The sequence below is a fragment of the Zophobas morio genome, unplaced genomic scaffold (assembly GCF_036711695.1).
Source record: "Zophobas morio isolate AGI-343-1 ecotype UQ-CSIRO unplaced genomic scaffold, CSIRO_AGI_Zmor_V1 ptg000605l, whole genome shotgun sequence".
Classification (NCBI taxonomy): Eukaryota; Metazoa; Arthropoda; class Insecta; order Coleoptera; family Tenebrionidae; genus Zophobas; species Zophobas morio.
This window is the reverse complement of record NW_026972708.1, coordinates 34,749-62,204: the sequence shown is the minus strand read 5'-3', so window position 1 is coordinate 62,204 and position 27,456 is coordinate 34,749. Positions and strand designations below refer to the sequence as shown.

At 28.5% G+C, this 27,456-nt stretch overlaps 3 protein-coding genes and 3 long non-coding RNA genes across 7 annotated transcripts; 3 read left to right on the top strand and 3 right to left on the bottom strand.

The window, feature by feature from the left end:
• The first annotated feature begins 722 nt into the window (after positions 1–722).
• Positions 723–1,205, top strand: LOC135121537 (uncharacterized). The gene is made up of 3 exons (XR_010279032.1): positions 723–881; positions 953–1,055; positions 1,123–1,205. It is a non-coding gene; the product is annotated as an uncharacterized LOC135121537 (long non-coding RNA).
• Positions 1,206–2,749: 1,544 nt separating this feature from the next.
• On the bottom strand, positions 2,750–4,297 carry LOC135121539 (proteasome subunit beta type-4-like). 2 transcript variants are annotated; one of them, XM_064045841.1, is made up of 9 exons: positions 4,233–4,297; positions 4,000–4,053; positions 3,856–3,932; positions 3,667–3,796; positions 3,457–3,606; positions 3,267–3,359; positions 3,049–3,154; positions 2,884–2,994; positions 2,750–2,822 (listed from the first exon to the last, which is right to left on the bottom strand). In XM_064045841.1, exons 2-8 carry the CDS (start codon positions 4,026–4,028, stop codon positions 2,893–2,895), a joined length of 687 nt encoding a protein of 228 aa, XP_063901911.1. In that variant the 5' UTR covers positions 4,029–4,053; positions 4,233–4,297; the 3' UTR covers positions 2,750–2,822; positions 2,884–2,892. The 2 variants fall into 2 exon arrangements, with proteins under 2 accessions (XP_063901911.1, XP_063901912.1); XM_064045842.1 differs by lacking the exon at positions 4,233–4,297 and adding an exon at positions 4,200–4,231.
• A 1,181-nt stretch (positions 4,298–5,478) lies between these two features.
• Positions 5,479–5,918, bottom strand: LOC135121534 (uncharacterized). The gene is made up of 3 exons (XR_010279030.1): positions 5,695–5,918; positions 5,583–5,636; positions 5,479–5,510 (listed from the first exon to the last, which is right to left on the bottom strand). It is a non-coding gene; the product is annotated as an uncharacterized LOC135121534 (long non-coding RNA).
• A 1,389-nt stretch (positions 5,919–7,307) lies between these two features.
• On the top strand, positions 7,308–8,918 carry LOC135121543 (eukaryotic translation initiation factor 3 subunit G-like). The gene is made up of 12 exons (XM_064045845.1): positions 7,308–7,328; positions 7,375–7,409; positions 7,508–7,542; positions 7,596–7,675; positions 7,729–7,794; positions 7,842–7,949; positions 8,001–8,076; positions 8,134–8,190; positions 8,341–8,439; positions 8,501–8,701; positions 8,759–8,801; positions 8,856–8,918. Exons 1-12 carry the CDS (start codon positions 7,308–7,310, stop codon positions 8,866–8,868), a joined length of 834 nt encoding a protein of 277 aa, XP_063901915.1. The 3' UTR covers positions 8,869–8,918.
• Positions 8,919–9,212: 294 nt separating this feature from the next.
• LOC135121541 (uncharacterized) lies at positions 9,213–9,868 on the bottom strand. Its single transcript, XR_010279034.1, has 3 exons — positions 9,784–9,868; positions 9,565–9,647; positions 9,213–9,352 (listed from the first exon to the last, which is right to left on the bottom strand). It is a non-coding gene; the product is annotated as an uncharacterized LOC135121541 (long non-coding RNA).
• A 7,044-nt stretch (positions 9,869–16,912) lies between these two features.
• LOC135121542 (DNA/RNA-binding protein KIN17-like) lies at positions 16,913–18,514 on the top strand. The gene is made up of 8 exons (XM_064045843.1): positions 16,913–16,956; positions 17,116–17,168; positions 17,234–17,311; positions 17,369–17,461; positions 17,695–17,774; positions 17,832–18,003; positions 18,060–18,179; positions 18,237–18,514. The coding sequence occupies exons 2-8, from the start codon at positions 17,163–17,165 to the stop codon at positions 18,393–18,395; spliced, it is 708 nt and encodes a 235-aa protein (XP_063901913.1). The 5' UTR covers positions 16,913–16,956; positions 17,116–17,162; the 3' UTR covers positions 18,396–18,514.
• The last annotated feature ends 8,942 nt before the right edge of the window (positions 18,515–27,456 follow it).

Below are 27,456 nucleotides of genomic sequence, written 5' to 3'. Positions count from 1 at the left end.
CACGCTACTTTTTTATTTCTCATAAATAAATTCTCAAGTTGTATCTCTGCAAATTGACTTTATTGTCTAACAAGATAATAGATGCCTGAAGCGTTTTTAAACTGCTCAATTCTAACTAGAAAACCTTCCAAAAGTCTAATAAAAGAGAGATTTTTTTTTTAATTATAAGCTTCGAACTATTCTATAATTTAATTAAATCTTACAAGGAAAGTTTAACAAATTCTTTTTTAACAATACAACGCAACAATAAAAATAATATAGCTCATTTTAAAAAACCAAAATTTTTATAATAATTTATATAAAACTTCTTAAGTTAACTAATCAGTATTTCTTCATTTTTTGCTCCCTCAGAACTTCTATTTATCAACTTTTTAAATACAAAAATTACAAGTAAAATTTTCTTCGGCTCGCATCCATTTTGTCTCTCTAATAGAAAATGTTACAAATTAAAAAATAAAATTAGTAGAAAAGTGAGAAAGAATCAGAAAAAGACTCGAATCCATTCATATTCGCCAAACTTTGAATCAAAAGTGCCATGTTGCAAAGATCGCAACTTCAAAGTAAATCGCGGGCCGATTTCCTGTAAACCTACACGCTTTTCGTCTCGAAAAATATATCTGAAGTACAGTAGCTTAACATAGATAAATGTTTATTTAAAGCCCTTAAATAAAATAATAACCTATGATTTCTAAAAAAAATGTAATCCCGTTGATTATGGAAAGTGACGACGCGCCTGCCTATGAAATCGGGTCTTTGAGGAAACAAAGCAGCTAGCATTCTTCCAACTTGCAGTCCAATTCGAGTAGAAAAGCCGTTGAGAATAAGCTCAGGAGGATGTGATGTAAAGCAAGCGTGATTCTTTAAAGGAAAATAAAGAAAAAGTATAAACAATGACAATTTTAATTATATAGAAAATTTTTTTATTGTAAAGTAATAACCATTATTTCTTTAGTTAAAACAATGCCACTCAGTTTAAAATATGCAGTAGGACCGTGAGGGAGATGCACCAAAGTTAAGGCGTTGCATGTTTTCGCATCCTCGTTAATAACTATAAGGTCAGTAAAGTCTCTGCAAAATTATAATATAATATATTTATATAAAATTGTAAAAATAAATAAACAGAAAACCTCAAACTTGCGTATTTACAAATTTCTTTAATATCGTAATTTCTTCTTCTATAGTGTTCTGCGCCAGGAATGAGCTTTGTAAATTCTTTTATAAATTTATACGTAACCTTCAAAGATTATATATAAGAAAGTTACAATTATAAAATCTATAAACAAACAAACTCCGACTGGCTTCTTGCTAGTCGTTATTAAAATTTTTGGAGTTTTAGAGCCGGAAAAGTAAGATGACAATTCATCACTAGCAAGCTCCGCAGTGATCTTAAAAAAAAGGAGATTGACCTTTTTTAAAGTAAAGACTAGTAACTAAAATACTTCCAAGTCGTTAGGATCAACTATAGTTGCATCAGCTTCTCTTGCTGAGTCAATGGTACGAGGGGTTTTCAAGGTAGTTTTTTACCCAAATTTACTAGCCTTTTATGTTCCGCTTTTTTAGCTTTCTTAACTTTACTTTTAGCTGCTTTATATTTCTTATAGAGAACAAGTCTTTTTGCTTTACAACGAATTCCTTTTGGGTTAGAAACTTCATTCGAAGCTAATTTAGCCATAATACAACATATAAAATTGCTTTTAAGAAAAATATATGATCGAGTAAAAAGACTACAGAAATTTCATGAAATCATCCCTTCACGTGTAAAGTCGAAGTGGTTAGTACCTCACAACTTCTGTAACTCATATTAGTTATAAAGTAGCGCTGCCTGGTAGGTTTGTTTGCTTCGTTAAATTTTTGTTAGGAATTTAGGCTTATTACGATTGTCTTAGTGGAATTTTTTACAGTTATTATATATAGGATACCTAAAGTCCATTGCTTTATCCTTTTTCAATATTGTTAGTCAAAAGTGAAATAATATTTTTTTTGTTAACTGTGGTTTTCTTTTAATAAACTAATAATTAGGATTCACAATCCATTTTTGAGTAGAACTCAATAGTTAAATTCTTTCATAACTATATGTTGACTTTTGAGTTCTGATTTTTAAGTTAATAATTAAAAGGGTTTATTAAACTCTAACTGAAGTGTTCTACCTTTGGCCTTACTTAATGTCTTTTTTTACTGTATAATAAGAGTAAGTGTAAAACCGCGGTACACACTTAATTAAAGTAACTTAGCCCAAACTTACTGTTTTAATACTTTTACACAGTTTATTATATAACTCTGAAATATATATTTTTTGATAATTACTTAACTAACTATTACAAAATTGCTTTTTATAAAGTAAATAAAGACAGATGCATACTTATTATTAAAATTATAAATCTTTTCCTTTATTAATTTTATCTTTATATTAAAAGATGTCTATATTAACACCGCAGTGGAATAATGGCACAAGAAACTGTATCTGTTTTTAATAAATAAGATAAACTCGGATTTCGTCGTATTTTTTTAATGTTTCTAATGAACTAGTTTTAAATAAAATAACTTTCTTAGAGCGCATAGCGTGCTTGCATCAAACAACTGTCGATTAATTTTTTTTATTATGAAATACTTTTATAAATTTTAATAAAATTTTTAACTAAAGTATTTAAATTTGCATTTTTTAATAAAATTTTCATACCTCGTTATTTTTAATAAAAAATCAACTTGAAAACTTTTAATTAAATCTTTGACGGCAAGAAAGTTGCGATCTCCTGTAGGAACTGCACTATAAGCTGAAAAAGCCTACACAAAACCACTTCTTAAGTATATGCAGATTCAAGAATCTTGCAAGAAAATACGCTCAGCAACATTAATAATAATAAAAGTTTTTGTTTTATTTAATACTTGCTAAAATTATTCATAACCAGACACGAGGTCTGCAATTTCCCAATTGGTTTCTAAAGTATAAGGGTCGGATAATGTTACGCCTTCAGGGGTAATCTTTACAATCTCAATCTTAAAAAAAAAACTTAATTAAAGCAAAACTTAAAAGCACATGAAAAAAATTACCTTATTTGAAGAACGAGCATCGCGATAGTGTAAAATGCGAAGTGAGTCCTCTAGACATTTTCGAGCTTCTTCTTCCGTCATATTTGGATTTTTTTCGTACTGCTCTCTTAAAAAAGTAAAATTAAACAATAAATTAAATCCTACTCTAAGTATAGATAACTATGAATAAATTAAAAGTTAATAAGTGAACAAAGCGCTTTTCTGGCCTTAAAGAAAACCTCAGTAAAGGCAAAGCCAAGTAAGCACCAAATCCTGTTCCTACAGTGTCATCTTCAAAGGCCAGTCCTAGTAAATCAACAGCTCCTAAAGTACTGTATAATCGTCAAAGCTTAATTAAAAAAATATAAATTAATTGCTTATAATCGAGGCATAGCTTGACTTTAAGAAAATTAGTTAATAACTAAGTACGAAATTTTGTTGTCGTCCACACCAGCAACCACAAAATTATTCCACAAAGGATTGAAATTGCTGCGTCGATTGTACATAAGCCGAGTTAAGTAGCTAAAAACTGCTTTGGCCGTAAGTTTGTGTTTGTCCTGCAAACTATCGTTACTTTCTCTACAAATAAAAAATTGATATTTAACTAAAAGAAAAACTGGTAAGTTAGCTAGGTAATACTGTAATTCTTCTAATGTTTGCTTTATATATTGAAAATCAGCATAATCTCCAGAGGCTGCAACGACGACCTGATCGTTCATCTTATATATGCGTGATATAGATTGGTAACGGGCAAGTGAGCCGTAAGAACCTAATGAGAGAAGAGTAAAAAGTAAAAAAAGTAAAAGTACGTAATAAAAAGAAAGAAACCTAAACAGTCTGCAGCAACCATTACACCATTCGTATACTTTATTCCAACGACTGAAGTCCCCGTAACGGTGGGCTCCCTCAAATATGCAAAATAATATTATAACTTTATTATCCATTATTTACATAACGACTATAGAAAAGTACAAAGTGTGCTTAAAACTGCTGCAGCTCATCACTTTCTATTTAAACTTTATTATCCTGTGTTTAAATTATAATTTTATATAATACAATACGATAACTAACACCAAAAAATAGAAATATTATTTTCTACTGTAAATTAGAGGCGACTACAACTGTAACTACAGTAAGCACGCATATAAGTGCTGTGCGCGCAATGAACAGACCAGTTTTCGGAAATTAGTAAAATCGAAACTAACACTTGAAAAGTTCCTGATTATGAAAGGCTTCGCAAACACTCAAGAACGTATTCCTTAAAAGAAATATGCTCGTATTTTGCAGGGGCTTTCCGCTGAGGTGGTTTTACAAGACCTTAAAAAAAATTACATATTGAAGCTTTGTTGCTTTTCTAATCGATGAAAAAATTTTAAGCAAAAAATTTGCTTTGGAAAAGATAGTAAAAGAGTATTGTCAGGCTTTAGGATTTTTTTAGAAAGTTATAATCTAAGTTGCCCAGCGTTGCAATTTATAAACAAACGGAATTTTTATAACCAATTTAGGGTTTTCTCCGCGAAGCTAATTATTAGTTTTGTTCAAACTATTGGTTTCTTGCTATTTCTAGCTGGAGAATATTTACTCTTTTTATTAAAAAAAGACTGGCGCCTGCGTGACAGGTTCTCATAGTCACAGCCTTTGAAAGTATGGGTTTCGTAATACGTAAAAATGTGTCGCCTCTTTTATTTTGCTAGTAGTGTTTATTAACTTACCATGACTTATAGTTTTGCAGTTTAAGCAGAAGACCATTAGAGGTCTGCAAAATTTGTTAAGTCGGCTCAAAAAAAAAATCTTTGTTTATATAATAATAATATAGAATTATCAATCAGAATGCGAATAATTTGTGTGTTTTGGAAACTAGACTTCCAAGATTTTCTAAAATTGTAAAACCGAACCAAAATCACATGCCCTCTTATGAGGTTGTATCTATTTTTCGCTTATATTTAAAACTAATCTCTAGTTGTGGGTTTGTTACAAAAGGTTGTCAATATACACTTGTGATATGTATATATATGATCAACAGAAATTAAATTTTAAAGGCAAATACTGTTAAGGAAGGAAAGACTTTATTAAAAAAAAAATTTCTTATAAAATAAATTAAAAAAAAATGGAATTTGTTTAAGCTTTTAAGAACAGCATTCAAGCTCAAACTCGTTGACGGCTAATAAACTAGTTGACAGCCTTAGCACTATCTTCACTCATCTGTTCTTTATTGGAGGCGCCGTTTGAATTCTGCCGAGTATTGAGCCCGAAATAGCTTGATAAGCACATATAAGGGCTGTGTCAACAATCTTTATTATCTTAATATAGTAGATATTAATAGGTTTCCCACTACGCAAAAAAGATCATATCAAAAAAAGCTAAAAATAGTTCTTTATGTCCATTGACAATAAAGCCTGAACTTAAATTGTTTTTTAAACTCAAAGTGAAACAAAGGCGTATATACTGAACCTTAAATTCTCTCAATAAATTCTTCCGACAGGCTTTAAAATTTTTTTTTTTATAAACGTTAATTCCTACGTACGTTGAGATGTAACAGTAAGATAAAGAGTTACCCGTTAAAAAGCAATCCTCCCGTCTTTCCCCGGTAACCATCGAAGATTTAAAGGCTATTATATTATAAAGTTAAACAGAGTAAAGGCTCCATGTTAAATGAAATTTTAACACCATCATTAGGTGGCCATCTAGACCTGGTATAGTATTCTTAGCAAACATTAATTTTAACTGTTATAATTTAATAATTTTAATATACTGGTCATAATGTAATTCAACGAGTATATTTTGAAAAAAAAAAGCATTCCACTCTATTTTAGCTCCACCGTTATGGTATATTTGCCACGAGAATTTTATTGTTATAGAGCAACAGGCCTGGTCCTACCGGATGATTGAGAAGGCTTTTAATTTCATCATTTTTGCTCAATAGAAAATGTGCCTTAATGCTAATCTTCATCTCTCACCAGTAATCTGTGCTCATTATTCCACAGAACTTTACTCTAATTCCTACTCTCTGCTCAATCTACATGTCTGACTTTATTGGTCACCTAAGCACGGACTTACGCTTTTTACAGATGATGAAGCAATATTTTAACCTCAATTTTATAAACATTAATGCTAAGTTTCCAGATATTAATACCTATTTTTTATATGTTTAGTAAAAAATTCTGTAATAAAAAGTTAAGCAGTTTAAAATTTAAAGTCTATTGGTTTTAGAATACGCAATCCACCATATAAAGGATTGCTTAATTATAGCACCGAAAATTTCCTGTTTTCTCTGAAGCTAAGCGTTTTGAGAAGTAACAGATACTAAATTAAAATGGAATTACCATGTTAACTACACTATTTAAGAAGAAAATCGAGTTTTTAAATTGTTCTGTATATGTTTACGCAGAAAAAACTATTTTAGTTTAAGAAAACATAATTTTTGTTTATAATGTTTATTCGCTTAATACTGGTCTATGCCTTGCCTTCGTGAATTTACTGTCACACAAAGTTCCTTTAAGATTGCAGCTTTATTAAAACCAATTGCTTCTTATATTTACGAACCCTCCATGGGTATATCATAGGCCCAGCTACATCGTGATTTTAGCTTCTAACGACGAAGGAATACACTCCTCAATTGCCGAAATTTTTTTTGCTAAAATGAGTATTTAACATAGAACTCAAAGGGCTCTAAGTCCGGACCATGACGAATAAGGAAAGCACTTTCATTCTTGGCATTCTATTGTTGAGCTGAACTTTGTGAAGCCCTCCTTTATTAGTACTTAATAAACTAAATCTGACGCACTTACATATACGAGGAAGAAGCAAAGAGGTTTAGTTAATTTGACTGCGTCTTATTATTGCAATTAACAGTTAAATAAAGAATTAGTCGGGGTAAATGAGTCATTGGTTGAAGGTTATTGACCTAAGCTTAAACCTCCTGAACGACGATTAAGTCGTCGAGTCTTGAAGTAAAAGTTGTAAATTGTCCCCTTTATCTGCGGTTAATTAATTTTGGAGTGTTTAAGCTTTATAATATTTATTAAGTACTAAAGTAGAAAAATACAATTGTTGCTCTTCCTTTTAAGGGCTACCAGTTTCTTTGCATTTTACAACTATTTTTTTTTTAGCTAAAAATAACTTCCGCTTTCTGAACGTAAACGCGACTTCTCTCCACCTCCCCTTCCCTCAGTTTTTATTTTTACCAACCCAAATTCCGCCACCTTCTAATCGTGCCAGCACAATAAACCACCGAGCTACAGCAACAACTCTCATGTATTAGTATATTTTGTAAATACCATATGGCCCCTGCAAAACTCAAGGTGCACGTGAAGGTCAATAACTAAATAGTTTACTTCTGTGTTCCAGCGACGGCGAGGGTTACAAGCAATGCCAGGAGAACAGTTCTGTTTATAATATTTTGTTATTGCGTAAATGGTTTTGTTGTTGTATTTAGTTATTTCTTTATATTAAAGAGAATTTTTAAATTTACTTGATCTAGGAACGCTTGGGGTGATATTGTTGATGAGGAAGAAGGTAAAATCTATTAGCTTTCTCTTCGTTGTAGTAATTTTACTAAGCCATTTAAGGTCCTCATGTCGAAATATATGAGGATATAAAAACTGTTACCGATTTTATAATCAATGAAAAGACAGGAAAAAAAGAGAAAGTATTTTATATCTTCTTTGTACTCTCGGCATGTAGTATTTATGTAATATTCAGATTGTTAGTGTATATAAAATTAATAAAAAGAAGGAACTGGTGACCTCAGGCATTTTGGAAAGAAGAGTATGTTTATAACTTTGCCAAGCGATTTATGTTTAACTTGTTTCTAGAACTGGAAAAAATTTGGCGACTGTAAAAATCATGCACCTGGTGTGAACCTCACCACGACTAATGTTCAAGAGGATCAAGTCTATTTGCTTTTAACTTCTCGTTCAGAAGTAATTTTATTTGAATTTTTTTGAAATTATATTATTGAATTATGAAAATAGACTCTTGATGAAGAAATTCCAAAAGATTTAAAGAAGCAGCAGACGAAACAAATAATAACCTGCTCGATATGTAAAGGTTATAGCCACTTGGATTTATTTTTTTTCAGTAATAATTTTTTTTATTGAAATGTAGGGCCCCATTTTACTCGTCAATGTCCTGTTAGAAGTAACTTTCCGGTCAAAGATCTGCGTAAATTTATTATTATTTATTTTAGCTAACCTTGAAAAATAATTTCAACTTAATTTTTAGTTTTGTATATAATTCAAACGGTTTAACACAAACGTGCCTTTTTAAATTTTTAATAGTACAATTATATAATTTATTATATTTTATTACTAGCCCCTGAATCAGTTGGAGTTAAGCCGGGCATCTATATTCCGCCAGCTCGGAGGATGGCCATGGAAGGCGGCGGACGTCCTGGAGAAAGGGATTGCCGCTGTATTTCTTATTTTATGAATTATTTTTGTACTATTTAATTATATTAATTATTATTTATAAGCAAACGATGGGATGACCGTACGCGTGTCCAATCTCCCTGAAGAAACCAAAGAATCGGATCTTCAATTCCTTTTTAAAAACTTTGGCACCATCAAGCGGCTGACTCTCGCACGTGATCGCGAGACACAGCAGTTTAAGGGATACGCCCACGTGGGGTTTTCGCGCCGTGAGGAAGCGTCTTTAGCTATTAAAGCGCTGAATGGTTCATCTTAGATGTTTTGCAAGCGCTATTTATTATAATTAATATATTTTTTTTTAGGGTACGGGTATGGCCATCTGGTCCTTCAAGTATCGTGGCCGCGGTATTTTTTATTATTATCTAATTAAATGAATTAACTTCTATTTTATTATTTTAGAGAGCGTGACTGAGCCATGAAAAACTGAAATACTATAACCGATTTTAATAAAACTGGAATTATTTTTATTAAATTAGCTGATTTAATTTAAAAAACAGGAGTTAAATCATTTTTTTAAAGGATTTTAAAAGGTTAATACAAAAGTTTAAATTTAATATTTTTGAAATTATTAAAAGCTGATTAAAGTAAGTTTTTATGTTTATAAATAGTTTAAAAGTTTTCACTTTAATTACGCGCTCCACTGAAGTGTCATTATTATAACAATCAAAGATAGCTAATTTAACTTGTTAATGAAGCAATATTTTTATGGTTTATATTATTTTTTTCTCTGTAAAATAAAAATTAGAAAGAAAAGTATTAAAGCTAATTAAAGATTTATTTAAGAAAGTATTCGCAGGGTATATTTAATTAGTTATTCACCGCCGCGCAGAGCAACTATTAGATGCAAACACATGCCGGAGCTAATATTATATTCTTCTAAAGTTTTCTCATCATTTCTGTAAATTGAAAATATAAATCAAATAAATTTACATGATTTTAAAATTTTTAAAACGATTTAAACTCGTAACTTATTACTTCGTTAAAAAAAAACTTGAAACAATTTACAACGGAAGAATATTTATATATTCTCGTATTATCGTATGGGTATGAAAAATTTATAAACAGCAAATTTCAGGTCACTTAATAATAAGCGTTAATATATTTATACAGTTGATTTCCACGAAAAATTAATCTTTGCTGCCTAGGAGGTATACCATCTCGCTCTTCAATGGCTTCTTTTACTCGCAATACCTACAAAAGATTTCAAAATAAGCCTTTACATAAATTTCCAGAGTTCTTCTAAATATTAATTAAGTTAAACTTATTACAAGCTAGTGGTTCTTTTTTTTTTAAAAAAAATAGTTATAAATAGTTAAAAATGTTTTACCGTGTCTGCGGGCTCCACATCTATCGACTGTTCTTTACCAGTGAGAGTCTGAAAAGTTTATTATATAGTAAACTTTTTAAATTACCTTTAATTTATAAAGTTTATGTTAAAAGTAACAAAAAAGATAACTCTATAAGTAAAAAGGTTGGTCTATAACAAAAAAACAAAGAGCTTACTAAAAAACTTAACTTTTATCAGTAACTGCATCCTCGCCACGCGATATCATAAGTTTGTTAAGTGTTCAAGTAATATAAGCTGGTCGTGTTGTCATGGATATATAAAACCCACTAGTTATTATCGACATAAGAGTTCGTTTTGTTGAAGAAAAAGTAAACAATGCTATTAAGTCGGCTTTGAGAAATATAAAATAAAAGAACATAAACTTTACAATAATTTTATAACTTCCTATTATTTATAATATTGTACGGCGTTTAAATTATAGAGTTTAGCCATAGGCTTGGATTACCTGGTTAAACTGTGTGCAACCTAGAATGGCCAAAATGTACTGTATTTTACTAAAGTATGGCAAGGTACTTTTAACTATATTATATTTTTATTAAACGGTTCTATTTTCGCCAAAGTGAGAAGGTTTTTTAAGTTTAAGTTGTAAAATCTTTAACTCGCATGTTTTGAAAATACATCTTTTCTAACTAAAAGGAAATTTTTTTAATACTCGCAAGTTTTAAAGATATGCAAATATATTATTTACGGCAATACTATACCTACTTACCTTAACTTATTGCTAACGAATCACGAGTATAAAGAGTGCAGTTTTTGTTTTCTTTATGAGCAATTTGTCTAAGATTTTACATTTTATAAGCTAGATTGGCTCGTGAACACTATTTTGAGTTGACACTTAAATTGACAACGCTATCTTTTGGTAAATATTGCTGCCTCCTATGGCATAACAATAAGGAGCTAAATCTGTTTATCTAATATATATAAAAAGTAAAGTACTTAGTTTCCATTATTAAACTGATTGAAACATTTCAATAATGTAGTTATTAAACTTAAGTTATATAAACGACAAATAATAAAAATAAAAGAAAATAGAAAGGGTCTTGAGGCTTTATAGATATTAAAGCTCTTTAAATTAACTATTCAGGTAGGCAGCCTGAGAAAAGATATATTAAGAATAAACAATTTTTAATGAAATATATATGGTTAGAAAATACAGGACTCAAAGCATACCACACCAAGGGCAATAAATTTTTGCTTATTGCTTTTAGCTGTTCTGGAGATTTGCTTAGAAAACGCTTATTAAACTATTTAGGCCCCAAAATAGTTTCCTGAGTAAAAAGCAGTTTAAATGGCCTTTTTACTTTTACCTGCTACCAATGACTTTTTTAGTTGCTTGATATCCTTTAAACTAGGCTGCATATCTGTTTTTAAATCCGCCGTACAACATCTAGTTTGCGATTTATTAACTTATTTACTAGTGACTTGTGCAAATACTCGGTATAACAGAGAGCGGACTGCGTAGGTTACCAAATAAATTAAATTATTTGTGTGCGCATTACATACTCAGTTTTTACGAGCCTTTTTAGTATTTTCTTCTGAATACATATATTGATTTATAAATATAAACACCTAAGAAGAGTAGGTGATTGTAAAAAAATTGCATAGAAGCCATAATATGGTTATAGGATGGTGTTTGTTGGGTTGCAACTATCCAAGCAGGGGCGTGTGGGTCGTTCTATGGCGTAGGGTACCGCTTTGACTGTTTAATCATCAATGAGTACGCCTAGAAATCTTGCTTGAGCGTGTTCCATTGTGAGCAACGCCTTCCAAGATAAGCAGCAGTGTTGGCGTAATTCATTTCGTTAAAGATGTTTGTCAAATTCTGGCTGACAAGGTTCAAACTACTTTAAATCATCTCTCTTTCCGCATCAGCCTCTTATTCGGTGTTCATCAAAGCTTTTTAGTTTCTCCCAAACAAGCCAAAAAAAAAGATAAAGTGATTTTGTCATTAGTAACCTCAAATGCTATTTCATAGTTGTAGGTGCCGCCGTAGCAGTGCGAAGTTTCAAACCTAACTGAAGCGTTTCTATTTCGCAGATGACGCGTTCAAGAACTTTGCTGTACTCTATCCCTTCTACTACTTCCTGCTTCTCAAGCAAAGACAGCTTACTAATATTTTATAAAACGGCTTTAGCGAGAGCCTCTGATGTTTCTAATTTTTCCCAGTGCGTCATCTTTGAAGCACTAAAGCGAATACGTTACTATTATACAATTTTTATTTTAAAAAGTGCACTCAGAGGCAGTGATATTGAGCATCTTTCTACCTTATCACGCACAATTGTTGTTCTGCATAAGGGGTTTAAATTCTATTTTTGCTTTACTTTTAGCAGTGCTGCTGTACTTGATAGGCTATCCACTTGGGCAACGTGTCAGTGTTTATTCTTTTTGCCCTCCCCTTAAGCTCAGCCCTCTTTAACTTTCGCTGCTTCCCACAACGACAAGCTTTTTTTACATTGGTCGTTTCGTCTATTCAGTGCGATAATATATGCTTTAGCAATAAAAATATAGAATTTTTAATTTAGTTTATTAGTATTATATAGTGAATATAAAAGTTAATATATAAGTTTTTGAAGGCTTTTTCACAATGCCGAGAGCCGAAAAAGGTACTCCTAAATACTTGGCTAATCGAATGAAGTCGAAAGGACTTCAAAAATTGAGATGGTATTGTCAAATGTGCGAAAAACAGGTTTTTATGTAACTATTATTACTTTTATTTATTCACTCTTTATTTTATATCGTACAGTGTCGTGATGAAAATGGCTTTAAATGCCACACAATGTCGGAAAGTCATCAACGTCAAATGGTTTTATTTTCTGAAAATTCTCATACATATATCGATAAATTTTCAAAGTAGCTTTATTATTTTCTGTATTCTTATTTGTATAGTTTAATCTTTTTTTTGTAAAGAGAATTTTTAAGCGAATTTATGAAAGTCTTATCGAGAAGATTTGGGACTCGCAGGGTTAAAGCCAATACGGTTTATCAAGAATATATTTCTTTTAAAGAACATCTTCATATGAATGCTACTCGCTGGTAATACTAATAATATATAATATTTTAAAAAAATTTGTTTTGTAAAGTTTTCATATTACTCTAATGAACAAAACTGAAAGAAACAATTAAATTAATCCTATAACTTTTTTTATTTAATTATCTTATCAGTAAGGTTTAAATAATTTTTTTTTAAATTTTTTTAAGAGATTATTTATGTTTTTTTTCAATTTGCTTTAATTTTATTTAAGATTTTAACAATTATATAAATATACTTTTTGTTTTTTCTCATTTTATGAATTTGAATGCCTTTCTTTTAATAAGTGAATTTTTTATTTAGTTAATGTTGAAATTAAATTTTTCAGTAATAAAATTATTTTTAAGTAAAATTTTTAATGATTTTGTTTAAGATTATTTTGAATTTTTTAGTTGCTAATTTTTTTATTTTAATATTTATGATTAATAGTATTTACTTACATAAAATTTTTTTTATTTATAATATTTTGATTTCGCTTTTCCTTAGGTGTTTTATTTATTTTTGATTTATATATACTTTTTAAAATTCGTTAAACTTAGTTTTAATTTTATTTTTTGCTATTAAAGTTTATTATGAAGATAACTATTTTAAATTAATTTTAAATTTTTTTTTTAATTCTTATGAGTGCTTTATTTAGTTTATTAAGTTTAATCAGTGTGTTTTTAAAGCGTTCTAGAAATCAACTTTATTTTTTTATGCATTTTTGTATTGGAAAAATTATTTATATTATTGTTAATCTTATAGAAAAGAATTTTAATCTAAATTTATTATTTTAAAGCTTTTAATTTTTCTAATTACTTACTATTTTATGTTCAAAAAAAGTTTAATATTTATTTTAGTTTTATTATATATAAATTTGTTTTTATTAAGTTTTTATGCAATTTATATAATAAATTTAGCAAATTAATGTTTGTTTACACAAATTAAAAATTAAAAAAAAATTCGTTATTGATTCCTGATTTAAATTTAGTTTTATTTTTGGTACGTACAATATTTATTTTGTATATTTTTCTTATAATTGAATTATCTTTTATACAAAACAATTGTCTTTAGTAACTTTTTATCATTACATTTTTATACTGAATGTATTATTTTATAATTTTTTTGGCATCGAATATTTTGCTTTGACATAATTTTTGATTTATATATTTGTGCAAGAATTAATTAAAACTTAATTTTATTAAGTTACACATGTAATTTTTATACTTTTTTATACTATATATTTTATTATTTTTTGAGTTACTTTTATTTTTTAAAATATTATATACTTTTTTCTAGTTTTGCATTTAAATTGAAATTTATTTAATTTGACTTTTTATATAATTTTTTTTTAACTTCTATATATAATAATTATTATGCTTAATGAATCTATAAGACAAAAATTTTTAATATTTTAATTTTTTTAGATTCTTATTTGTATATTACTTTTCTTTATAATATTTTTTATGTATTTATGTTTTTATTTTTGAAAATTATATTTAATTTGGATCAATTATAATTTTTTTTTACAACTTTTTCTTTTTACTTTTATTTTTATTACTATCAAAAGTTAATAATTTTATATTAATTTTTATTTTGGTTAACTACTTATTTATTTTTATTATTATTACCAAAAGTTTTTCTAGTTTTTTTAAATTTTTTTAAATTATTCTATTATAAAGTATCTATATACATATTTCTTTCTTTTTTTTATTTTTGATACTAGTTTTATTTTATATTTATTTAGGGAGTTGTATAAAAAAAGTTATTTTTTTTAATTTTATATATAAATCTTATTTTAGATTGTTACAAATATGTTAGTATAAATATTTATATATTACTGTATTATTATTATAAGTTTATATATTTTTATGTTTGTTTTATTAACTTTTTTGTAATTTTTATTTGTTTATTTGGAATTCAGTTATTATTTATTATATTTTTTAATATATTTTTTTAATTTTTTTAAAATAATTAGTCTTTTTTCTTTTTTTTACATTAAATTTTATTTTAGTTAAATTTGTTTTTTTATATTTTTATATTTTCTAACTTTCTTATTAATTTTTAATAATATTTATATTTTTATCAACTCTATTTTTATTATATAATTTTTTTATTTTTCAAAACTCTTATTATTATTTCAATATTTTTATATATAGATTAAAAAATTCTTCTGGTTTTTTTTGGAATTTTCAGTACTTTTCCCTTTTTTATACTACATTTATTATTCAAGTTTTTATTTTACTTTATTATATGTTAAGGGAAAAAGTTTGTCTTGAAGTATTTTAGATTTCCTTATTATTATTATTATTATTATTTATATTTTGATAAACTTTATTTTAAGTTGTTAAATTATAATTTATTGTGTATTATTGTTTTTTACTTTTTCTTTTTATTATTATTATTATTTTAAAATATAATTTATTATATATTATTGTATATTATATATTCTTTTCTTTTTTTTCTTCTTATTATTATAATTTTAATTTTTTAATAAAAAAAAATTTTAATTTATTATTTATAATTTAATTACATATTTTTATTATATTTATTATATATTATTTATTTTTACTTTATTATTATTATCATTAGATTTCTATAAATTGGTTAATTATAATCTTTTTTTACTTTATTATTTATATTTATGTTCATAACTTTTTTATTTATTTATAGTTTACTTTTATCGATATAATATATTATTTTTTTTTTACTTAAGATTATAATATTTTTAATAAATTTTTTTTAAATCGTACATATTATACTTTTTTTATTTTTCTATTTTTTGCTATTTATTATTATTATGACTTATATTTTTTATATTTTTATACCAGTTAATACTATATATATGTATTTTTTTTAATTATTACTATTATTATATATTTTTCTATTTATTGGTTATACTATATTATATATATTTATTTGTATTTTTTACTTTCTTATTATTGTAATATATTAATATTTTTCTAAATTTTCCTATTATATTATACTATATATTACCTAATTTTCTAAGGACTACACTTACTGAGTTTTGCAATTATCTCGGCGAAGAAGGGATGGCTAGAGTTGAGCATGCTGAGCAAGGCTTCTTATTAATAACTATCAATTTTTATTATGATACCTTTTTTTAATATGGATTTTTTTAACTTTTCTGTTATATTTTTTTGTTGTTTGTGTAATATTTAAATTATATTAATCTTTTTAGAAATTTTTATTTAAAAATTTATAAAATTTTTTGTTTCATTTATATTTATCTATAATTTTTTTGTATTAATTACTTTTAGAAATTTTTTATTATTTATAAATTTGTATAATTTTTGTTTATTAATATTTATTTTTAATTTTTGTGTAGAAACCTCCTTTATTTTTAAATTTATATAATTTTTGTTTTAATAATATATATTTATTATATTTTAATATTAATAGTAATATAGAAATCTTTTTTTATCTATAAACATGTATAATTTTATTGTTATATTATTATTTATTTATAATTTTTACATCTTAATGGTTTTTAGAAATTTTTTTGTTGTTCTATTATTTATATATTTTTATGTTAGTTTTTTTAGCAATCTTTTTAATTATAAGATTTGTATAATTTTTATTATTTATCTATTTAGAGTAATTTCTTTTAGAAATCTTTTTTATTCTAATTTTTTTTTTACTTTTATTTCTTTTATTTTTTGTTTGTTATTAATATTTCTTCTTAAATATTTCTAATAAAAAAACTTTTTTGTAAGCGCACTTATTCGGTTTAATTTTTTAATTATATATATATTAATATTTTTTTTAAAGAAGTTAAGTTTGTGTAGTTTTCCGTTTCATTTTTATTATTTTTTTTAATTTATTTTCCAAGTGTAGTTTTTTTTGTGTTTTTATTATTTTTTTTAACTTGAAAAAAATTACTTTGTGCAGTTTTTCGTTTTGTTTATATTTGTTTGATATTATATTTGATTGGACCATTTCCATGAAAGCCTAATTTTGATTGGGCTAACTGCTTTCTTTTTTTGATACCACTCTCAGCTCTTCTTTTTATGATAGGCTTAATGTATGAAAGTTTAATTTTGATTGGTATAATTGCTCTAGTTTTTTCTTATACTTGACCTTCAGCATCAATTACTTGTTTATGAATGGCTTAATATCTTAAAGTTGAATTTTTATTGGCTTTTTCATATTTTTATACTTTTTTGTTTCTTTTAAATTTTTTATAAAGTTACCTATTATTAAACCCTTATCTTCGTATTAAAAAGTGCCACTTTTTTTTCTTTTTTTTTTCGCACGTTTTGCTTATTTGCAATAATGTCTAGGAGTTTATATCCAGTATATTGATCGGTCTCCGCGTGCGCTGGAAAGAATGAGGGTGAATATTTATAAGTAAAAATATTTTATTGAGCTATTATTATTTTTATATTCTTAATATATTAGGAACTTGAAAAAAAAGAAAGAATGAATTATTACGATGAAGAAATAACTCAGAAACTTATACAAGCGCAAATAGAATTGGTGTTGAGTATTTTTTTTACAGATTCTTTATTTTATTGAACTTTTTTTATCCAATAGGCTAACTCGAAAATGACGTCAAACTTAGATGCTTTGGGGCCCGCCAAGAACGAATTTAAAAGAAGCAGCGACGATCCGAAGATTTTATTAAAAGTTTTTTATCTCTAATACTTGAAAAAATTATACTGAGAAACTTTTTTGTTTATAAAATTTTACAAATCATTAACAAAAGTAGAGAGTATAGAAAAGAATATTTAAACCTAAACAAAATATATACGCGAGTTTAAAAAAAAAAAGGAAAAATTTTTTATATACATTTTTTAAGTTTGATTTTTATTACTGGCTGGGGGCGATTGGGCTGCTTCTTTAATTTTTAATTTTAATAGGTCAACTTAAAATCGACGACTTCAGTCGTCCAATCGAATGCTCTTCAGTCTATTAAACCAGCGCATGAATCGTCTAAGCCGTGGTCACTTTTTTTTGCCTTTTTCGCATTATTTTTACTCCCTTGTATGCCTTGCAGAGCGGAAACCAGTAAGCTACTTAAAAAAGCCCCTAAAGATCCTCTTGAGGAGCTACGGGAAACCGAAATCAAAAAGCGTCTCAGAGTAACACGTGAGAACTGGCTCTTTCCAGATATTGTAGTGAAGGTTATGCATGCCGAGCTGGAAAACGGGAAGTACTATAAGCACAAAGTCCTGTTTACCTAAATTTGTTTTGTACCATAAATAATAATTGGTGCCTATCACAGGGTGTCGTGCTCAAAGTTCACGAGAAATTTATTGGAGAAGTCAGGATGCTCGACTCGGGTGATTTACTGCGGCTCGATCAAGACGACCTTGAGACGGTCATTCCTCGGATTGGTGGAAAGGTCTCTTCTTTATTAATTAAGAAAACCTTCAGTTTGTATTGGTTACTATATAAAAAGGTATTAATAGTGAACACCGCGTTTGCAGGCGCGACGGGTGCCCTTGTAGCCATCAACTCGGAGACGTTCACTGCGTTGATTAGGATCGACAAAGGAATCAATAAAGACACGGAAATATGGCTCCCCTATGAGCACTTTTCTAAGCTGACTGTTCAATGAACTTGTATAGAAGCTTCTTTAACAGAATTAGTCATGTGCTTTTTGAGGAGATTGTTTTACTTGAGCATTAAAAGAATCTTTCTGGTGTGCAAATAAAAGATGTTTGGTTTGTGATTGAAGCGTGCTCTTTTTTTGGAACGAAAAATTAGTAAAAAGATATTGTAGTTGTGACGGAGGCGTTGAATTAATGTGAGCATTAACTTAATTCTAGTAAGAAAACGAACTTTTTTGCCAAAGTTTTCTTACATAATTACTGTTCAACGACCTTCAAAAGTATATTTATAAAGTATAAAACTAATGAAGTGGGTGCACTATGAAAACTTTTGTACTTTAGAACAAAATTATAACCTAAATTGTTTAATACTTATAGAATTTATTTTTTTAGATGTTTTTTTTAGTAAAGGTATAGTTTTACGGTATATTTAAATTCTGCAGCAAGTTATTTTGTTACTGTTAAATTTTCACCACGTTAAAAAGTTAAATGGCTCTTGGAGATAAATAAGTTTTAGATTTATGTTTTTAAAAGAAGTTATTCGGTCAATAATATTTATACACACGTATAAAGCGATATGCTCTCTGTATATACGACAGATAAATAATAATTGAAGCGTAATTCTGTTAACCAGAACATTCTAATTTAGTTAACCCGCTTCGGACCATAATCTTTATTATCTCCTATAAAGGTGATAAACCTTCCGTATATACAATAGTTTTAAACAAGGGAATGAGTATAAACCTTTAACCGAAATTTATTTAATTCTGGTTGTCCGCAGACTATTTTTACAAACAGCTATTATTAGTTCCTGAGTTATTTCTCTAGACGTTACTGTAAGGAAGGTTTTTCATAATATATATTTTTTTTAAATCAAAGTTAGATGAAGACATCTATTATAAATTTTTCGCTAGAAAGTTTACCAATGAGTGTAAAGTTAAAGTTTATGTTATTTAATAGTTAACTTTTCTGATGCCCGAATAATGGATAGTTGAGATATATTATCTGGACTTCGTACGCATTTATCCTTTCTTTAAAAACTAAAATTATATTTTTGCCTAAGCGATTACTGAGCTCCCGTTAGCTGTTTGTATATAGCGATGACATTGCGCCGAAGACGCTACTCAATGTCTTTAACTATAAGTTTTGATGAAGTGCGGTATTTTGCACAAACCATGGCGTGCCCGTCATTACGCTTAGTAGTTAGTTTTGTCGCTCTTATATGAAGACACTATAGTTAATAAGAGTAGCAAAGCTACCGGCGTTGAGCTTCACTACCTCCTCGTCCACGGTAGCACCCCGTGCTGCAGTGCACCTTCTTAGTAACAAAAAGGGACAGATAAGACGACATTAATCGGCTGGTGCAACAAGAGTCAAAGCAAAAGCTAAAGTTGTGAGGAAGCGGGGAACCTCTGCGGAACTTAAGCTCTTATAGGTTTTAGGCTTGACTGTGCGTGGACGTTCAAATATGCTAAATAACATCTAAAAGCTACGCGGGGTAGCTAAAGCACGCAGTTTGCAAAGTAAGCCTTCATGCCAAACTCGGCTGGACATTGCGTTAACGACCGCTTATTTTTTACGCAATGCAGTAGAGTGCCGAGAGTTAACAGAAAGCTACTAGGCTGCTATTTGTCAAAAAAGTGCTAAAGGGTGAAAAACGAGGCAGCCTATCCATTCGCCGGTCATGTCATTCGCTTTAAAACTCATGAATGGAGGTCAGCTCGAAAGGTATTTTGCCATTAACCAGGTAGAAACTCGACTAAAAGTAGGGTCTTATAGTCAATCAGGGATAAATGATTCATGTGAAGACAGCAAGAGGGTCGGTGGAAAGTGTCACCTTTTAACGTTCATCCTGGCTACAAAGCTGCGGTTAGGAAATGACAGAGTTCAAGTTTTAAACCACTAAATATGTTTATAGCAAGAAGCACCACCCCCTTGCCCGACAGAGAGAGCTAAGGTCCTTTCCCGCTAGTTTGCTTCGACATTCTGAGACGCCATGGCCTCGGAGATGAGGCAGCGACACTGACAGAGAAGCCCTTAGCTATATATCGGGCGTTAACTGATGTGTTGGGAAAGGGAAGAGGTAGAGTGTCCTAAAAAAGGTTTTGACGAAACGTCTTAGAGTAGCTTTTAAAGGAAACAGTCGATGTCAGTGTCTCCTTTTCATAACTCATTTTGAAAAGGAGCGGGAGCGGGCTACTCATATAGGTAAGCTTTATTTTAAGACAGTATAATAAAATTCTGCTGACTACATACGTTATGACACCGCTAGCTTTCCGTTTACCATGAGGTTGGCACCCTACACAAATTTAATTTTTTAACGCAATGCAATGTACGTTTTTTGAGAGCTCACCTGTAGTAGTGTCCTAGATACTGTGAATTTCTTAATTGTACGCTCATAGCCTAAAGACACCATCGTGCTTTACATCTTTTTGCAAACTTCAACTTATATTTAGTTTGGCACAAGGTTTTGTTCTTTAGAAAGCCCATTATAGGTAGATTTTCCTCATACCCTGCGTGAAGTGCTCCAATTTTAACTATTCAGAAGCCATGCACAGTCACCCTTGAAATTACAAGAACGGTTGTTATCTCTCCTTTCATTCTTTTCTACCTGCTCTTTGTGCCTTTGTGCGCGAGGTGCCTCAGTTCGACATTTTTTCTCATAGCAGATGACTTTTGTCCCAATAACAATACAGTTCTTTGCTCGCCGACAGAGTTGCCCGCTTAATTGTGCTAGCCTCTAAAGAACTGACTGTTCGCGATGAAGAGTGGCGTTTTTGACGAGTCGGTTATTCGGTGGAGCCACTAATATCGACAATAAACTGCCAAGGCGCTCGTAATGGCAAAGGCTTAACCGGCAACTCAATGTTAGCAGACTCTCGTTGCATAGCAAACGGCGCTTGTAGGTGTCGTGTATTAAGCCGTTCACGACGTACGCGTTTGATGCTCGCGCTTATTACTTACCAGCATTAACTTCCTTGCTTATTTTTATTTAGGATACCAACTATGACTACTACCCAATGCAATTTTCACAAATCTTTCTAAGCCGGATTGTTGATAGATGAGCCCACTTACTAGCCAAGAAACGTTGATGGCGCGCTTGCTCTTTGAGTTGCTCTTCCTATAAAAGAAATTAAGTTATAAAGAGGTCTACTTTCATTTATTATGTTTGTTAAACTAATATTGCACCAAGGAACAAATAAAACAATAAATTTCGGTAATTAGTGCTTTAAAGAAGTTAAAAATTTAACAATTTTTCTCGGGTTTTTCGCTTCAATACAAGTTAATTCTTATCTAATTATATAACTTAAACTTTTCAATCGACTTTATAATATGACCGTCACGAAAATTTTATTTTATTTTCAAGATGGTGGAGAGGCATTGTCTTTCTTATTAGTCCCGGCAGATATTTTAATCTTTATAAATGTTTTTTCAGTGGCTCAAATGGAAACAATTTTTTATCATTAATTCCCCTTTTAAATATAAGAATCTCTCCGTTGCCCGAAGCTCGCCATTTAGACTGTTTGTGATGCACTTTAAACTGAACCTCGTTAACTTATGCCCAAAAATTGGAAGAACTATGCCTCCAAAAAAAGGAAGCCGGCGAGCTATTCAACATTACGCTACTCGCCTTAAATATTAAGGAGAATAATTAAACCGTTATGCAACGATAAGAGAATGAAATCTCTGCGTTATCTAAGCTGACACCTATTCTTAAAATTCTAACCATGACCCTTTAGGACTGGGCAGCAATACAATATATAATGTGCTATCACCGAACCGCTATTTACACTATAAACAAACTGCTTGAGTTACAGCTACCTAAAGGTGTTATGCCAGAAGCTGTAAACTCATTAGACAAGAATAATGACCAATACACGTAATACACTTAATTAGCTACAACCAGTTTTCATGGGCCTCGATCATAGCCTTATAAGAAAAACAGTGTATAAGATGCTCAGAACTACATCTGACTCTCGCATACCTACACACAACCAAAATATGGTTTCAGACATTAAGTCATCTTGAAAAGGCACGCCTTCGAAAGAAGAATATACAAATAAATGATAAAAAGTTTGGGATATTTAACGCCCTTGTTTAAAAAAACTAAAAATAAAGATCACGAAACCATTTAAATTGTTATGGATACGGCGGCATATCCGATCGGATTCTTGTTCAGAGAAGTTGTACACGGGGTCACAAGACCAGAAAAATGCGGTTGGCACCGACGGGAATCGGATCCACGACCTCGAGAGAATGCACGACGACGCTCTAACCACTAAAGCTACAATGGCAACTCAGGTCTTCTGTCGTATACAACTTTTGCTAACCTTTAGCATTCATTTAAAAAAATATTTGGCAGATTTGCCGGTCAAGACCAGCAAAGTTATGCATTACTTCAACTTCAAAAGCTTTACTAAAACACAACTTATACTTACCTGGGCCATTTTCGTATAGATAAAATTCGTTTATAAGTGATTTGGAATAACAATTCTTAAAGAAATTTATAAATAATGATGTTGCAGGTTCAAGCTTACATGTGTTAACAACTCGAATATAGCCACTAAATTCAAGTAAAAAAGTTATTTTTCTTATTTTAAATCTAGCAGGAGCTGGTAAGACGCTGTGCCAAATTAAACTTCCCAACAACCGTTGCTTGCATACAGTTAATATCGGTATAGACAGTAATCTTGCACGCAAATTTTTTTACTTTTTGCTGAAAATTTTAAGGTTTTATTAATATGCAATTAACTTTAAGCGCCAATTATTTCAACAGAGTTCGGAAAATCATAATAAGAGACAAATGAAGGTCTTTTAGTAAAGTGGATTTAACAATTAGAATGCTTATTATTTGCAATATTAAAAATATTTTTTAATTTTTTTGTGTTAAATTGTAGGATGCAGACTTTAGCACAACCAATAATTTAATCAAGAGTTTCAAGTTACGCCCATATTTATAGTTTTTTTTCCTTGATCTTCGAAAGGGAGTCGTAAAAAGTTAACTGAAACCGATGTGGAAGTATATTTGCAGGACTTTTTAATACTGATAGGACTTATTCTATAGACTTCTTCTAACTGCGGTGAAAAAGAAATGGTACTTGCAATATAGAACTATTTACTGATAATGACAAACTTCTTAGTGGGTATACGATAATTAATGGCGACTATATCATACTGATTTAAGCTTGTGTGAATAAGAGATTACAGAGTAGCTTTAAAAATTCAATTGGTGGCTAATTTCAAAGTTTACACACCCTTTTTATTATAAAAGAAAAAGTTAATAAGTTAATCGCGCAATTAATAAACTATAAAATTTTATTGATTTTGCAAAACTACACAGTTTGCAGTGTGATTTTAAGAATAAACGGAAACGTATAGAACACCTTAGAATTAATATTTACCTTGTCCTTGCAGTGAAATGAGTCAATTGTTAGGTAATACTACCGATTGTTTTTTTTAAAGAAATAATATTATGTTCTAAACTTAAAAAAGGATGAGCGCACTGTAAACTTTTTTAAGACAGCCACATAATATCGTATTAAGTAAAAAAAACCATTATTACTTGTAGAGCTGACTTTTTAGCTAATAAAAACTTATAATTTCGACTTTAATTATGAACAGTAAGGTATGACTTTTTAAATTTAAGTTCATTCTTTAACACACTTTTTTATACGCTAAAGGAGGTGACTATAATGTTGATGTTAGGGCTGCTTATGAAGATTCTTATTAATTTATAGAAAAGCTTTGCCTAAGCTTTCACTCTATTTTATCCAGTAGAAAAGTCTGATTTAAAAGCGGGCGGCCCACCACTTGTGTATAAAAGCTTTACGAGTCTGTGTACGTGAAAGCTTTTAAACGGAGAGAATTTAACGAAAAATAAAGGAGCGCTCAACCCGTATTGAATTTATTGCTTCAGCTTAAGAGGATAATATTAATAAATTTATTAATACTGCCAGTAGAGCTATTCTATTTTTTTATAATATCATTAGCAATATTTCTTAGCTAGTTGGTTAAAATGCAGGATTTCGTCAGTTAAAAGAGTAAAATAATAGTATTGAATAAAAATATAATACAAAAGTCCACTTTGAAACGTATAACGAGTAATGAGATTATTTCCATGCGATTCGGGCGATGTTGCTTCAAAGATCAAACCTTTAAGTTGGAAAGAAACTTTTGAAATTCTCATTGATGAATTGGAAAGGATGGTTATGATTTCTTCTAGTATGAACTTTTCATACTGAATTTCTAATTGTATTCTCGTAATAATTAAGGGTTTAACTTCCAAACCTTTCATCTTTACTATAAAGGAACAATTAAAAGCTTCAATTAAAAGAATTGGAGCTTCAACAGGTGAAGATTCCGTAGTGTTGTTATTTTTACTTTTATATTTACTAAACAAGAAAAAACAAACTTGTTTATTTGTACTCAATTTAAAATATTAAAACTTGTATTGAATATAGAAGTTAATTTTAACCATTTATTGATATTACGTAACAATTTGTTAGCTTTTTTTGTTTATTATTATCCCCATATACCCTTCTAGTATTTAGGATAAATATAGTATAAATCTCAGTTTTTTGTTATGGAATATAAAACATCAACTATTTTTTGTTCAATTTTTATGATAATAGCAATAATTGACTTTATTTTACTTTTACTTAAATTTAGAAAAAACAACTGTTACTTCTTCTTATGATTTATAAATTTCAAGTACTTTTTTTTATTATAATTTTTATTCAATAATAACATTAGACGCCTTTATTAAACCATTAAACAAGCATATCAGTTGAAAAGTGAATCTTTTTTTAATTTTTTTACTTCTCAAGTTTGCTTAATCTTTATATATAGAAAAAATATTTAGAATTTTTCAAACTGTACTAATTCATCCTAAAAATTTTACTTTTAATTATTTTTTATACATTAATAATTACATTTTAAAAAAATTTTATAAAAAGTTACTAAATTGACTAAATTATACGCTTTAACGTTTATAATGATTCTAGATTATGGGCTTGAGCATTGGCTTATTTTTAAGTCTTCCCTATTGTTGTTCGTAAGCTTCTTCCTACTTTCCAAGGTTTATATATATGTTTTTTCATTATTAATTTATGAAATTTTGTTTCAAATTGAAAAAATTTTAAATGTCTGTTGAATTTTTTTATCAGATAATTTAAAATTTTCAATCTCATATATTTTAACTTTAAAATTTTTTATTATTAAATTCAAGTATTTTTTTTAAATATAAATTTCAATTTCTGTAAGTTTTAATTTATTGTTTATTTTTTAAGAAGCTGCAGTCTATGGGGAGTTTTTAAAGTTTTCGTTGTGTTTTTAATTTCTTATATTTATAAACTTTTCCTTTTTTACTTTCTATTAATATTAAAAGTTTTTTTCTTTATATTATTACTTTTTATTATAATTTAAAATATAAGAAACTTTTTTAAATATTTCGCCTGGCTACTATTTATAAATACTTTGTTATAATTGATACTTTTTAAATAACCAATTATTTCTATATAAAATGGCAGTTTCAATTTTATTTATATTTTAAAAATTATTAATAGTTTTGCTATTGGGTAATTGATAATATTATTTATATATTCATGAGTATATATTTTCAAAACGCAATTGGCTATCTTTCGTTAATGATATTAATTGTAATTTAAATTTTACGTATAATCTTTTGTTTTTCATTGGCTATTGGCTTGGCCAATGTTATTTATTATATTTAACAATGTTTTTGAATAATATACTACTTTTTTATTATTATTAGTTAATAAATTTTTATTTAAGACTTTTATTTAATTACGTTTTATTTGAAATGAGAAAAATTGCTGTTTTTCTAGAAATTTGCTATTATAATATTCTCACTGGTCAATTTGATAGCGTCTCCAATCAAATCGAATTTTGATAGAAGCCATTATTTTATTGGTTTTATTTCTGTTGGTATTTTATATCAGCGTTCGTGAAGGTTCCTTTTCTTCTTATTATAATTATAAATTAACCTTTTTTTATTGGTTGCGTTGAGAGCATTTTTCCTTTCTATTGGGATATATATATTAATTTTTTTTATAAATAAGGATACTTTTTATTATAATTTTATTGTATTCTGCAGTGGAATTAAAGTGAGTAGAGCTTTTTTAATAGTAAACTGTTCTTTGCATATCAAAAGTTTATAATTTTTTTTATAATAATTAAAAAAATATACAATTTAGTGTTCTGCGCAGTTTTTTTTAGTAACTTAAAACCACGTGCTCGTAATTTTTAAAACTTTATTGAGCAGGAATTGCTATGCTTGTTTTTAGTCCACGCATAGAGTTTCTTGTCACGTGGCTGTAGGACGCGCATAGGCGGGCGCTATAGTAACATGTACTTGATGGTTTTTTTTTAACATGTCCATATGTCAAAGATTTCATTTTTGTGGGAAAAAGCACATGTTTCCATTTTTCACAAGACTTTTTTTACTTTTGTAGCAAGAGAACTTGTGAAAAGTAGCTATGTGATGCACCCGTTGTATTTTTAAGTGTTGTTTGTGTCACCAATGAGAGTGTACCTCTCGCCTAAATTAACCAATTATGAATAACATTTTTTTTGGTATTTTGTAAACGCTTTTTTTTGCATTTTTCATCACTTTTTGTAGATTCTATATATTAAAATGTTGTATATTAGCGCTTAACATTTTTTTTACTTTTTACTAAAAATTCTTCATTCATTATGTTATAAATAAGCTTATAAAAAGGATCAAGAAGTACTGAACCGTGTGGCTTATATAAAAAAACTTTTAAAGAAACTTTATAAAAATAATAAGTACTTTTTATACTGGTAAAAGTTACCCTTTTATAATAATAATACACAAAAATTGTATTCAGTATTTCATATGAAACCAATGAATCGATTTTAAATTTATACGGGCTCCCATTGGTGGAAACTTATAAAAATTACAAACTTTTTAAGATACCTTCAGCATTGTTAGTAAAAGGTAAAAGCCTCACTACATGTACTGACTTTCTCACTGTCTATTGTTATAAAAAGGTGACGTTATTCTCTTAACTATTGGTCAATTATCTC

Bases quoted from the DNA above. Each gene is read 5' to 3' on its own strand.
- LOC135121539 (XM_064045841.1), bottom strand. From the start codon at position 4,028: ATGAGCTGCAGCAGTTTTAAGCACACTTT. The intron at 3,933-3,999 runs GTACTTTTCTAT...TGCATATTTGAG, and splicing joins AGCAGTTTTAAGCACACTTT to GGAGCCCACCGTTACGGGGA. The intron at 3,797-3,855 runs GTTTCTTTCTTT...TTCTCTCATTAG, and splicing joins GGTTGCTGCAGACTGTTTAG to GTTCTTACGGCTCACTTGCC.
- LOC135121543 (XM_064045845.1), top strand. From the start codon at position 7,308: ATGGCCCCTGCAAAACTCAAG. The intron at 7,543-7,595 runs GTAAAATCTATT...AAGCCATTTAAG, and splicing joins TATTGTTGATGAGGAAGAAG to GTCCTCATGTCGAAATATAT. The intron at 7,795-7,841 runs GTATGTTTATAA...ACTTGTTTCTAG, and splicing joins CAGGCATTTTGGAAAGAAGA to AACTGGAAAAAATTTGGCGA.
- LOC135121542 (XM_064045843.1), top strand. The intron at 17,775-17,831 runs GTGGTCACTTTT...TATGCCTTGCAG, and splicing joins GCGCATGAATCGTCTAAGCC to AGCGGAAACCAGTAAGCTAC. The intron at 18,004-18,059 runs GTCCTGTTTACC...TGCCTATCACAG, and splicing joins GGAAGTACTATAAGCACAAA to GGTGTCGTGCTCAAAGTTCA.